At 36.9% G+C, this 14,657-nt stretch overlaps 1 protein-coding gene across 2 annotated transcripts; it reads left to right on the top strand.

Moving 5' to 3' along the window:
- The first annotated feature begins 692 nt into the window (after positions 1 to 692).
- Positions 693 to 12,530, top strand: LOC143725814 (specifically androgen-regulated gene protein). Of its 2 annotated transcripts, XM_077218598.1 has the most exons (6): positions 732 to 804; positions 2,680 to 2,799; positions 2,921 to 3,030; positions 8,662 to 8,843; positions 9,381 to 9,567; positions 9,673 to 12,530. In XM_077218598.1, the coding sequence occupies exons 4-6, from the start codon at positions 8,739 to 8,741 to the stop codon at positions 11,469 to 11,471; spliced, it is 2,091 nt and encodes a 696-aa protein (XP_077074713.1). In that variant the 5' UTR covers positions 732 to 804; positions 2,680 to 2,799; positions 2,921 to 3,030; positions 8,662 to 8,738; the 3' UTR covers positions 11,472 to 12,530. The 2 variants fall into 2 exon arrangements, with proteins under 2 accessions (XP_077074712.1, XP_077074713.1); XM_077218597.1 differs by lacking the exons at positions 2,680 to 2,799; positions 2,921 to 3,030 and having other exon boundaries at positions 693 to 804.
- Positions 12,531 to 14,657: the final 2,127 nt, after the last annotated feature.

Raw genomic sequence — 14,657 nt, forward strand, 5'->3', positions numbered from 1 at the left:
AGAAAAAGGGCATTTGATCATTTCCTGGAAATACAATGCATCTAACAACATGATAAAACATAACTCACAAGTCTGACGCTTGAGAGTTTTGGGGAAGGAGTCATCTGGCCTGGAATTATTACATATTTGAATTATTCCATGTCGTTTAACATGGTTGTGTAAGTGAAATGTAGGCCTATTATTGAGGTATTACAACAAATAGTAAAAGTTACATTCATTTCCTTCGGTTGAAGTGAAACTTGCATTTTTAGGCTACATCTCTTCATACTTCAGTTATGAGTGATGGTTATAATGGTCTTCTCATCTATGGCTAATTCATAATACTCAATACTGTTTATTTAATTCTGAAATTCCATGTGGGTGAAGTAGCTTACTGTATCCCATAATGCAATGCGGTCTACTTTTTTTTAAAGACAATTAACATTTACACCTGCTTATTATTCACTTTGAACATTAAATTGGATTGGGGGGAAAATAAATGTATTAATAAGTTGAAATAGGCTAAATTGAAACGTGATCAGGTTATGTGACAATAATCCATGGGTATTATTGTTACATTCTGTATATTGTTTTACGTGACATTTTTAGATAATGTTTACGACACAGTACAAGCCTTGTTTACTGTAAACTGTTGTTTACGCATGGTCTCGAGCGTTCAGCCAATCAGCTGCGGCTTAGTGAGTGACGCATGCGCAGATGAGCTCGGACGAGGTGCGCTGTTGAAGAGTCTCGCGCTCTGACTGGTTTACTTCAGAACAACTGAGAGAGACACGCAGGTGAGCGACTGCAATTCCTGACGGACAGGTAAGACTTTAACTGCCTTTTGACGGGTATTTTCAGACTCTTATAATGACAGCGTGTTATATATGCCTTAATAGTAAAATAAATAGTCTGAAAACATAAATATTCTGAAAACTTAACTATCGCTGCGTAAATGTAGGTGACAGGTTACCTGTGTGTCAATAGCAGTTTTTAATGTCAACTATCATGGCAGCAGGACTTTATGTGACAGATGTCAAATCCATGTTCACACACACTTTAAAGACGCTTAATGTATTTATTATAGCTAGCCTATATGTTTTATATGTTTGTTAGTGAAAGACTTTGTTTCATAATCAAATGTAGTTAGAACTTAACACCTTGATTTAATATTGTGTTTAAAAAGATCATAACTGCTTAATCTGTTCATTTGGATATTCTTGAATTCTTGATTTTCTTTTTTGTCAGGACCATATATATATATATATATATATATATATATATATATATATATATATATATATATATATATATATATAATTTTTTTTACAACTAAGTTATTACAAAATATTTGTTACATTTTTATTTGCAAGAATAACTGGAAATTACACTGCTATAGTCTGTTATAATGAACTCATACTTTAGCTGGGAAACATTTGCATATTGTAAAACATTTGTGTGATGCTTCCAGGATAACCATAAGCCTTTTTTTTTACAAAAGCTCATTTGTTGAATTCGTCCGATGAAGCCAAAAGCATGTTTTATTTAGTGTTCAGTGCACTAGACAGCTAAACAGCCGAGGGCCAATCATAAATCTTTCCATGGTGTCATGTTGTTAAATAGGTGATGGTGTGTATAAATGATGGGGACAGTATATCTAATTATGCAAACAGAGAGGTCTGCAGCTTTCATGTGTGCTTTGCATGTGGATTCGGACTATGTGTGTTTATTCTAAGTAAATGATTGGCCAGGACCTGCAGATGACTGGCCTTCATGTCATAGGCCAAATATTTTACTTTTTTCTCTCTCGTTTTGTCAGATTAAGCTTGTTGTTTGTATGATAGTGCAATTATGTAGGATATCCGTTGTCTGGGACAACTATCAATTACACAGCTCAGCATCATTATGCTAAAATATATACGAATAGATTGCTGGGATTGGCCAATCAGAATCGATGCATATAAATTCCAAAAATGCACATACAAAACTTATGCACTCAAATGATATTTTTTTATCCAATGTGAAGACATGCTCATAAACTACATTCGAAACACATACACAATAAATCCTTTGACGCGCAACAAAAAGCTCATGTGACTTTGCCTCAGCAGAGGCTGTGATTGGATAACTGGACTAACCAGCGGACCAATCACATCACAGCATCTCAAATGTTTGTTTTGTCGTTCTGAAATGCCTGAGATAAAGTCTTTCATCAGAATGATTTGGTTTTATTTCTCATTTTCTCTCCCAGAAGCGTCTCACACGATTGCGTTCTCACACACAAGCATCCGAACACAAGAGATCATGACCGCGTTTATTGCGTTTCGTCTTTCATCATTTATGATGGAGGAAAAAAGCCACAGTGTTTCCCGGATTCCAGCGACTTCCATTTTATTACAGATATTTTGCGCCAATTTCCATGAAAGTGTTGATTTTGTTCTCTTGAACACATGAGATGGAAACGCTGCTTTGATCAAAAATGTTTTATGAGATATTGCAAGTTTGCACATAAGTTAAATTTGCAGCTTTAGATGGAAATATAGCTATTGACCTTTAAACAGTTTCTCTCGTCCAAATCACATGCTTATGCTGAAGTTACAATTGTCTGTGAAATGTTCAATTAAATTTAAAAAAATGCTGAAATTTAGTGGCTCTACTTGGACACTAATGTCTTTGTTCCGGCTCGCTTTCTATTTTAAGCTGCCACTCCCTCAAATACACACCAACATGTTCATTTTATGAAAACAATAGTGTCTGTGGGCTCAAGGGCAAACCCAACGATACGCCGCGTTGAACCTGATTACTCATACTATTTGAAAGGTTAGTTGTCTCATTATATCTGATTTCACTTGTTTGCATTCTAGTCATAGTCAAAGTCAAACATTCCCAAGCCCAAAAGGCAAGGAGATTTTGTTAATACGTGAATAAATTCTGTGAACAGCTGGAATTTGCAGCAGATCCAATCAGGCACAGTGGCATTCCAGTGCGAACGCAGCTTTAGGTGTCGGCCGAAGTCATCGATGTTTCTCTCACGGAGTCACGGAGAAGAAGGTGTGTGTTCTTGTAATGACCTCACCTCAGCGGGGCAGAGCGGACTGAAATATGCTGAACAACTTGAAAACTTTCACTGTAACAATGGCTAGCATTCAAACTTGTTCACGTTTCTCGAGGCACTGCTGTTTCACTGGCTCTCATTGGCTCTAGAGTTTCTCGGCAAGTTAACTTTGTAAGGAACGTATAGAAAAATTAAATGTGGGCTCTGTTTCAAAACCTAGTGATCTGTCTAGGGAGCCATTCACATACAGTAGAAGGCATTTAGCCTACACGATACACTACTGTTCAAAAGTTTGGAGTCAGTAAGAAATTAATATTTTTAATCAGCAAGAATGCATTAAACTGATTAAAAGTGACAGTAAAGACATTTATAAAGATTTCTGTTTCAAATAAATGCTGTTCTTTTGAACTTTCTATTCATCAGAGAATCTTGAAATACAATTCATCACGGTTTCCAAAAAAATATTGAGCAGTAAATAATAATAATAATAATTTCTTGAGCAGCAAATCAGCATATTAGAATGATTACACTGAAGACTGGAGTAATGATGCTGAAAATTCAGCTTTGATCACAGGAAAAATTACATTTTAACATATTTTCATATAGTGCCTACTGCGATTTAAAATGTTAATAATATTTCACAATATTACAGGTTTTACTGTAGCTTTGATCAAATAAATGCAGCCTTGGTGAGTTTCAGAAAACATTTAAAAATCGTACCAACCCCAAACTTTTTGAACGACAGTGTATTTTAATTGTTGGTCTTTGTAAACATGCAGGGAAATGTACTTGAACGTTGTAATGCATTATGCTTTTTTTTTTTAAAGAAAAAAAAAAGCAACATCCTGAAAAAGAACATCTGAAAAAGATTTTGACTTGAACATTGAGAATTATCTTCAATAGAATATGTTGCTAAACTAGCACTGCATGTTTTCTTTGTGGAGAAAGCAATCCCAGAATGCATGGTGATTAAAAAATAAATCTTAGATATACTTCAAATTCATTCATTACTGAAAACATATTCAAATGCATAAACACAAATATTATGTAAAGGGATTTCAATACTTAATTGAAAATATTTAATTTAATTTATTTTATTTAATGAATTAAAACTGTTTTCCCAATATTTTTGCTATGTATTTTTATTGTATGCAATTATTTTTAATTATTTAATTTAAACGTTAAAAAGTTAATTGATTCAATACATTTTTAGTATACTGTATATATATATATATATATATATATATATATTTTATCTTCATTATTTCTGGGGTTGCTTTTTAGAATTTGTTGAAAAGACATCCTAAAATGCACCATAACTTTGCTCTCTAACTTTTGGAAAAAGCTTTTCTTCAGAATTGCACCTATATGATGCCTTAAGATGCTTCCTACACAGGCAGCTCACTATATGGTTTTGTGGTGTGTTAACTTCTCCTAAAGACCTTATTAAGATTTATAGCAGTTTAAAGTGCTTCAGATTTCACCAAGGTTTCATTGACAGTGCTAAAATCTAATGCTTAAAGAAATAGTTCACCCAAAAATGAAAATTAGCCCATGATTTACGCACCCTCAAGCCATCCTAGGTGTATACGACATTCTTCCTTCAGACGAATACAACTGCTGATATTTAGGGATGGCTACGCCATGATGACCTACGCTACTTCTGATGTCACAAGTTTCGTAATGTTTTGTATGTTATAAAGTAAGTTATGTTTTTGTAAGTTTCATTACTCGCATGAGTAGACTGCTTATAGCCGTTTGGCCGGAAGCTAGAATTTTACTTTGTGTAAGAAAAATGTTAATTTTTAACACGTTACAAGCTCATCGCTTCACTTCAGAAAGCCTCTCTTAACCCCCCAACAGAGCCGTTTCAAGAACTAGAGATAAAAAGTTTGTAGACAAACTTTAAGTTGGCATGAAAAAGCCTAGCCAGAAAGTTTGAATAAGTTTTAAAAGCTTGAAGTTTGAAGGTTTTAAGTTTTAATTAGTTTAAGTTTTAGTTTATTAGTTGTAAAGGTTTGAAGGATTTCAGTTTGAAATAGTTTCATTTTAGTTTAGTAGTTTTAAAAGTTTGAATTTTGAAGGTTTTCAGTTTAAGTTCAAGCTTAAATGACTCTGGATTGTTCATAGAGTACATAAAATGGCAGCTAATGGAGTCTAATTGGCTTCTCCAAGTTGGAGTTTGGAATTAGGCCACGTCCACACGAAGCCGGTGCGTTCCCTATCCGATCTTTTTTTTCCTCGTTCTAAAAAAAATTCCGTAAACACGGCGTCGTCTCAAGAAATATCTGCGTACACACGAAACCACTGAAACCGACTGAAAACGGTGTAGTATACATGCCAGACCAGTACGAGACGATGTAATTCGACTTGCGCATAAACCTTGCACGCTGTATACAATAATATACAGTAATATTAGGCACAGTAGCTTCTTTTCTTTTCTTTTCTTTTTTACCAAGAACTTTATTGAACAATATGAAAAACTAAAATTGTACAAAATATGGATGAGTCACGATAGTCGATTAGTTAGCAGACGCATAAAGCTTGCCACAAAGAACCGGCAAATAGCCTAATCATTATGAATGTGTCAAATATAGCAAGGAGAAATTTGAATTGTTTATTAATAAACTAGTGTTTTGTGTGACGATGCTGACTCGCCACCTTCGCAGTATTGTGAAGGTGCCTATAGAGAGAAATGCACACTTCATATGGATTATTAGAGTTGTCTGTTTCTTTTCGTTTTGAATTGTTTTGTTTAAAAGTAGACATTTCAAGCTTAGATATATTTCTGAGTTTATGTTCATTTATGAGACAAGCTCCAGTTCTCGTGCGATGCAAGTTATATCGCGTCGGCGCCTGCATGTCCTGATTATAGGCTATTGTCTGCTATATTTCCATGCAATTTGTTAATGAAACATTGATTAAAATTAAGATACAATTTATACAAAACGAAATTCACTTTAAAGAAAGGCTTTATACAAAACAAAACTTAATGAAGTGGTCAAAATGATGTGTCTCGATATTGCGCATCTTACTCATGCTTTTCACTTTTCATATAGGGCCTAATCAACATATATGAAATGGAAAAAATACCATTAAAACATAAATATGAAACTAACTTTTCTTTAATGGCTACAACATATAGGCCTACAGTAGGCCTACAGAGAAATGTAATGTCGGAGCGAACGCCGTGTCACTGGTGAGCATGAGGGGCAGAGGTGCGTTTTTTGAATAATAATCAAATAATTCCCATCTACAAAATACGAAAAGTCTTAATCAGACAAAATACAAGCATCATAGCATAAGAACGAAATATAAATAAATAAAATAAAAATACATTAAAGTAGGCCTAAATAATAAATAAATAAATAAATAAAAGAGGCTCAGTAGCTTCTGAAGCATGAACTCAAGCAAGTAGTCGCAGTTGTTGCTGTTATGGCTACTGATTTAGCGTGTCTGACTAGTCGACACGTGGGGTGATGACATCATCGTTTCACAAAATATACGGATTGGCCGTACACACGAAATCGCAAGGGCGTCGTTTTCAGATTTATCCACTTTGGGACCCGGTTTCAAAAAATAGCGGTTTCACTCTCCCAAAACGCCGGATCCGTGTGTACGAAACGCCAATACGATAAAAAATTTATACGTATACAGCGTCTTCGTGTGGACGGGCCCTAAGAAAGAAAGAAAGATAGTTTAAAAAGCTTGAAGTTTAAAGCACTTTTATGGACTTCAAAACAGTAACAGCCATTCACTGCCATTATAAAGCTTAGAAGAGCCAGGACATTTTTTACATATAACTCCGATTGTATTTGTCTGAAGGAAGAATGTCATATACACCTAGGATGACTTGAGGGTGAGTAAATCATGGGCTAATTTACATATTTGGGTGAACTATTCCTTTAAGTAATACTATTTTTAACTGCCGTCTGCAATATGGGCACATTGTGTTCTCTGGGCGTGGGCTTTTAGCTGTTTGATTCAGTGTGGTTTTATTCTGAACAGGTGTGTCAAACATGCTTATATTCTTTCATGTAACAGTGCGCTTGTGTACAGGGTGGATGAGGTTTACCTCCAGGTATTTAGTGAACATCTAGCCATCTGTGCTTAGAGTTTCATTGATGAACTAATCGATTCACAGCCTGTGCAAATCTTGCAAAATGTGCAAATCATTGTCAGCAGGGTTGCCAGGCCTGCGTAACAAAACTATGGACAGCAGAGACAAGCTATGTTTAATGCAAACACACAAGTGCAACTTACCATATTATCATGCATAGTTAGAAATAGACTTCCTAGTACTACATCTTATGTCAAAAGCTGTGTGTCCAGTTAAACTGTGTGTATTTTGGCATAAATGTATCTTCCATTCAGTATAATTTAGTCAAATTATACAGATGCAAACATCTAACCATCATTCCGGCATGAGAGGAGTCACTACTTGCATCAGTCACTACTCGCTAACACATCTCTTGAGGCCAGGAGAGTGAGGTTTTCTCACACAGCTCTTACAAGCTAACCTCCATTACATATGACATCCCCTCATCCCTGAAAACCATGAGCAAAACTGTGCAAGACGAAATCAGATTCGACCCAGACTATGTTGTTTGTTTGTGAGCTTGAGTCTGTGCTAAACTATTGACTGATTAATTGTAACAGTGTATATCACTATTCATATCTGTACAGTGTGACGTTTCAGTCAATCAGTCATTTTTACCAAGATGATCTTGATAGGGACGTTCCCTAACAGAAAAATGCTTTGGCAGTAAAGTGATGTTATGAGATAGGGAATACCATTATACTTTGAAATAAACCATGGCACTGCACTGAAGAAAATTTGGTGTAGGATTTAATTTGAAACTATTTTCACTCAGAAATTGGTAGTAAATTTCACAAATAATTACAAAGAAATGGCAAGTTTAACATCGTAATATGTTATGTAATGTAAACATGTAATACACATTGAATTAAAAATGAAATTCAGAAGTAGAAAAACTGATGTTTTGCATCTGAACTCACATTAAGTACTACATTTGGTTTAAAATTTTCTTTGTAACCGTTAAAAAAGTTTATTCTACATAATATGAATGTGTGTAGTATGAATGTAATCCAGACGTACTACATCCGCCATGTTGTCTCAATGTGACCTCAATGTGTCAGTTGCATCGCTTCACCACCATTCACAAATCCTCTCCCGTGGCCTCATTGGATAGTAAAGTGTCCATCGGATGCATATGCCCGGAAGTAATAGGAATTTCTTTTCGTAGTAGGAATTACTGTCTTTCTAGTATTCGGACATACTACTCTGTTGGCGTACTGTTTTCCGCATCCTAGTGGGGAATTATTCAATTTCGGAAGCATCGGCATAGTGTTTTCTTGTAAAACATTCAAATGAAAAATAATTTTTTACATTTTGTGTGATTTTCATAGTCATATACAATGGTATTTATGTGATACTCAAAAGTACTTTATCATACATCATCATAGTAGTGTCCAAAATACCATGTCAAAAAAACATCATACCATATAAATGTTTTGTGTATTTTTAGTAGTTCTTGCATTATAAGTATTACTATAGTTACTTTTTATTGCGTTATTTGATTATTTATTTGTTTATATTTTTATAGATTGGTCCTCTATTTGCCATCATTAAACAAATATCCTTAAAGACCCGTGTCACTACCTGACTCGCACTTTTCGTGCGATGCCAAAAAGTGACACCTGGCCAGGGGGAGTTGCCATTGAATCTGTGTCTGGTATGGACCGTGCAGAAAGCTGTGATAGTGTGCTCGGCAGCAACTCTGGATTTGTGAGTATAAAGACATTTTTTGATTTCCTAGAATATCTTAAAGTGACAGTTCCCCCAAAAAATTAGCACTCACTGACTGACTCATTCATTCATTCATTCATTGATCCTTACATAACCTTCAAGGGTGATAGGAATGGTGCCTATACCAGTTTCTACGCACTGAATCACCATCAAGTAATCCCAAACCTGCTTTTGCAGTTATTTTATCCATGGAATAGATCTTTTCCATACAATAGTGTTCACATCTGTTATGCTCCACAAAAGACAAAAACACTATAAAAGTATCATAAACGTACTCTATATGACAGATTGAGTATGATACAAGGGCGAGTAAAATTTTAATTTTTGGGTGAACTGTTTCTTTAACCAATATTTGATTTTTAACATAAGGAACTGTCACTGCTCTTTGTGAATGTTGGCAGTTAAAAAAGTTGAATTTCTCCTCAACACAGCACTCATTCATTTACAAAAAAATTACAATGATACTTTTTAATCAATTTTTGCTAAATAAAAGTATTAATTTATTTTGTGTGATAGAGTAATGACAGTCTGGAGTACCTTTCTGTTGAGGAGAGAGCATGTCTCATGTTTCTTGAGGAGACCATTGAGTCTCTGGATGTAGAGGAGGACAGCGGATTGTCTAACGATGAGCCTGATGGCCTATCTAATGGCCTGGAAGGAAAAACTGCTCATCGCATACCCATCTACCAGAACAATACTGAGGGTAACCATTACCACTAGAAATATCTAGAGAATAGACAACGTTATTCCACTTTGTGTGAGTGGATATGTTTTAACAATGGCTCATACAGTAAATGTTCTCTTTCAGAGCTATCAGCCCATGAGGATCCAGACAAAGTGATCGGAGGAGATATTAAACCTTCTCAAAAGTACCTTGTGCCAACTTCATTGCATCTTGCCAGTGGGAATGTCAAGACAATCAGCAACCCAATGGAGTCATCTCACATAGAAGTACCAGTGGCATTTATTGATGCACCGGATGGGTTCAGATCAAGCCCTAACCATCAACAACCTGGACGGACAGTTTCTGTAAAAGCTTCTTTGGAAGTAGCAAATGCTAGACCTAGACGAAGAAGTGGACAATCAAGTGATGTAGTGGACTTGCCACCTTCTTTCATACCTGAACCTCCAGTTAGAACAAGTTTGCCTAGTGACTCTAAACCCAAAGATGGCATTCATAAGAGTTTGGATGTGAAGTCTCAGCCGAAGCAGCAGAAAGTTTCCTCTGGGGTGCCGCTGGAATTCATTCCTCCACCCACAGACTTTATGGATGAACCAATGAAGAAGATAAGCCTCACTTATTCGCCACTACCTCCACCTGCTTTCGATGGGCCACCAGAATGGATTCCCGAACTCCCCAAAATGGAGCCGCATGTTTCTGGTGGATCCATCATACCAACCGAAGTGACCAAATCAAGGAGTGCAGACCCAGAAACGTCAAGAGGGCCATTATCCCACAATGAGATCGAAAACCTACACAAGAAGGCCTCCATGAAGAAAGCATCTCACTTGACACCGATAACGATTGCGCAACATCCTGTGGCAGACAAACCGATTACACCTTCACCATCTTCAGAACATGTTCCTGCTGTGCCAAAAGAGTCCGGCGACCCCAAAAGCCCACCAGCTGTGGCGCCCAAACCCAAGAAACTCCCATCTAATATCATCTTCAAAAGCCACAAAGACAGCGGGAGCACACATTCATTACTTCTGCAGAGTGAGCGCACTCAGATGGATCCTCAGAAGATCCGAATGGAGGCTTTGAAAAAATTGGGCCTGCTGAAGAACGAAGAGGTTGAAACAGGTCCCAGTGTCTCTCCCTGCCAATCGCCAAAATTCAAAGCCAAGCCTCGCCCACAGTCTCCAGCACCTGTTGAACCTGTGCAAGAAATATCTAGACTATCTGAAAGTCCCGTACCAGGGGACATGCAACTACGTGTAGATACTCTAAAGCACCAAGACGCTAAAACCAGGGAAGGTTCTTTGAAGAAGCAACCAGTAAGGTCCTACGAGATCAAATCGGCATCCCTGGAGCGCACAGGACCTGGAATGGTCATTGAACCTGCGTCACAGATGAAAGACCCAGACAGGACCCATGTTGAGTTGTCGCCAGGTCAGTTACGAAAGACTCAAGTTCGAACTCCTTCTGTATCTAGACTATCTGAAAGTCCCGTACCAGGGGACCAGCAACTACGTGTAGATACTCTAAAGCACCAAGACGCTAAAACCAGGGAAGGATCTTTGAACAAGCAACCAGTAAGGTCCTACGAGATCAAATCGGCATCCCTTGAGCGCACAGGACCTGGAATGGTCATTGAACATGTGTCACAGATGAAAATCCCCGACAGGACCCATGTTGGGTTGTCGCCAGCTCAGTTACGAAAGACTCAACCTCGAACTCCTTCTGTAGGGAGCGCAAAGGACTTTGGTATTAGCCATCAGGCTGATGATTCAACCAAATCGCTTCAAGCTGCTGCGGTTCAGCCAGGGAACGATGCCCAAAAGTTGCCCCGGTCCAATGGAATAAGCGTGATGATCTCCCCACATGGTCAAAATGGCGAGAACCGGCGGGAAGCCTTGAAGAAACTGGGATTACTGCGGGACTAATGGATGGTGCTAATGGCCTTTCCCTGGGAACTTATTTCACAATTTATTCTGGACCATTGGACAGTTGGTTTTTGGACCGTTGAAAGCATTGAAAGGAAGAATGCTGAAAATGTCTCAGAAATGGACATAATTTGTGATGCTTTTGGTTTCGACTTGGTGGTCGATTTGCTTCCTTAACTACCTGCTTAAGTAATTAACAAAGTTTAATATATGCACTTTCTTCTGAATTGTTTTGGTAAGGCTACGTCCGCATTAATCTGGATAAATTTGAAAACTGAGTTTTCTTTTCGAAACGCTGTCCATCCATTCAAAAGTTGATCGTCCACTCGGAGACATCTGAAAACACAGGAATGCTAAATGATTGTACAACCTAACATTTATCTTATCTTGTTACCTGCTTTCATAGTGTTATCTCTTAAGTGCGTCACAACTAAATATGTGTTATAGTTTTCAAATGCCTCAAGTTTCAACAGCCATACTAAAACTCAAAAATGCCATTTTCAAATTTTTTTTTTAAAAGCTCAGTTTTTGCTGGACAAAAACATTGTTTCAGTGTGGCCCAAACACAGAGATGCCTACATTTTCCTCAAAAGATGCGATTTCAAATTTATGCTGATCAATGTGGATGTAGCCTAAGAAAAGGAAATTTAATTTATTTTGGCATAGAATTAAGATAATTATAGTTTCAAGATCACTTTCACCTTTTGTATTATGTAAACTGTAAATGTAGTTAGAATTATTTTCCCCCTAAAGAATTGAATAGAATATTCAATTATTCTATATTCTGATTATTTGTTTTCCAGTGGCTCAAATCTAATGGTATATATATTTCTTTGCCGTTCTCTCTTTTTAAATAAAAAATAAAACTTGTTTTTCTTGTAAAAGAACACGCTCTTCATAAATATTAACACATTCAATTCATAATAACTCACCTATTTATGAGGGTTTCTTGTTAAATAAAGAATCTCATTACACTAAAGATTTCAGACATCTATATTTTGGAAGAGTTTTGTGAAATATGTAAATATGATTTACATTAAAGTCCGAGAAACGTTTGGAGTCAAGAGTTCATTGCCCTTGTTTCTGACGCACACATTCCGATCCATGTTTTCCTTGTCAACAGTTTTGCTGAGGTGGGTTAACATTCTGAGAGTTCCTTTCGTAGCATCAGCTGCAACGAGGCTGGAACTCGTCAAACCTGATCCGGTTTTGTGATCTGGGGTTAATGACCTGCCTTTCTTTGTCATCAACCATTTGAGCCTGCAATGCACTGATCAAGTTTTCAGCTCATTTACGTGCTTTGTCAAGCGTAAGAATATCATTTGTCCTTTCATTTGAACAGGTGCAGGAGTTCGTATGCTGTTTATTTGACTAAATATAATTAAAATGGCACAATAACAACAATAGACGAAAAACATTAATCTGCAGTAGGCTACAATACAACGGATGAAAGATTTAAAACACTGAGGAACAAATATGACAAACAAAAATTGAGGCATCAAGTTATGTGAGACTGTGGAATGACAGACCGCAATGCCTTTGAGAGTGAAAACACGGGTTAAATCGCTCACTTCCGTTGATTTAAAATCGCATTTGACAATATGAGAACTGATTATACTTACCTGAGATATTTCGCGTCTGCACATTTTGTGTAGGCCTATTTGTATTTTACTAACTTGTAAGACTAGATCTATGCAGTTTCTTATACCTGTGATGCCCTCTAGTGGAAATGTTAATGAAATCCATGTGGAAAAAAGGTCTTTATTAAATGAACTAAAGCAACAGTTCTAGAACTTTTTTAGCACATACATTTGAAAAATATAAGTTAACTTACATGAAAGTTGTTTTCTTTTGTTGAGAAATATAGATCCCTGCTTGCTTTGCATGGGATTTTATGAGCTTAAATGTCTAAATTAATCCTCACCAAAAATGTTTTTTGGGTGCAACAACTTAACTGTAGCCTACTGTTTTATAACATTTTGGTCATGTCTTCATTTCAGATATTTTATGATGTGCATGCTTTCGGCTATACATGCTCAGGTTTAGAAGACTTTATGTTGGTGTTTTTGTGGTTAGTTTAGGGTGCTTGTGTACCTTTGATTACTGTGGTAATATGAACACAAATTACTATAATAATCAATTGTAATTATTGGCATAGGCAATTACGTCATATTTATTGTTGCTCGGAGAAATTTCGCGGAAACAATTAAATAATTCCAATACGCACAACCGGCAGAACGTCAAAGAATGTCTCTGAACAGATTCACGCTCACTTTTAGGGGAAAATAAAAAAACTTCCGACTTCAATACAAAATAGCGTCACAAAACAACGTCCGTGCACATGCAGCCGACAGGCGTGAATAACTTAAGAAATCACTAATTAAACATGTCAAGTAATATATCCACCCTGCCTGCTATAGAGCGATAAGGATACATCAACAAACTTTATTTGGCCCTTCATTCTCCCAGGGTCAAAATCGGTCAAATTGGTGTAACAACCCCACCCAGTGGCCAGAGGTGTAGCCTACTTACCCGAACATTTACTCGTACCTCATCGAGTAACATGGTAAGCCAGTGCATGATTTTACTTCGTTTTTTAAAGTAAACATCTTTGAATATATGTATTATATCTTATAATATATCTTATAATATATAACCCCGTGGGGTTGTTACACCAATTTGACTCTGGGAGAATGAAGGGACATGTTTTTAAATTGACCAAATTAAGTTTGTTGAAGTCTATCTTTCACGCTCTATGGCAGGCAGGGTGGACATATAATTACTTGACATGTTTTATATTAGTGATTTATTAAGTTATTCACGCCTGCCGGCTGTGTACGGACGTTGGCTTGTGCCGTTATTTTGTTTTGATCAATGGGAAGTCGTTTGTTTTCCCCTAAAAAGGGGCGGGGCAGAAATTGACAGTTAAGTTCCCGGACGTGCCGGTAGTGCGTATCGGAGAGTTTCGAGAGTTTCCAGTGAGGTCGAGATCTTCCCCAGATTTCGCTCATTTGCAATGCTTGCTGACCAACCCAAAGCAATTGTTATGAAAGTGAGTTCTGCGTGAGCTGCGCTTATGATAGCAATACTTCTCGATCTTTTTTGCCCTTAGCCTATATTTTCGCTGAAATATCGCTTATGTGACGAACCTTTGGCCTTTAAAATAGTTATTTTTAGCTTGCTAGC

Source organism: Siphateles boraxobius, unplaced genomic scaffold (assembly GCF_051911475.1).
Source record: "Siphateles boraxobius isolate OS27281-9 unplaced genomic scaffold, OSU_SipBor_1 77, whole genome shotgun sequence".
In the NCBI taxonomy this organism is placed as follows: domain Eukaryota; kingdom Metazoa; phylum Chordata; class Actinopteri; order Cypriniformes; family Leuciscidae; genus Siphateles; species Siphateles boraxobius.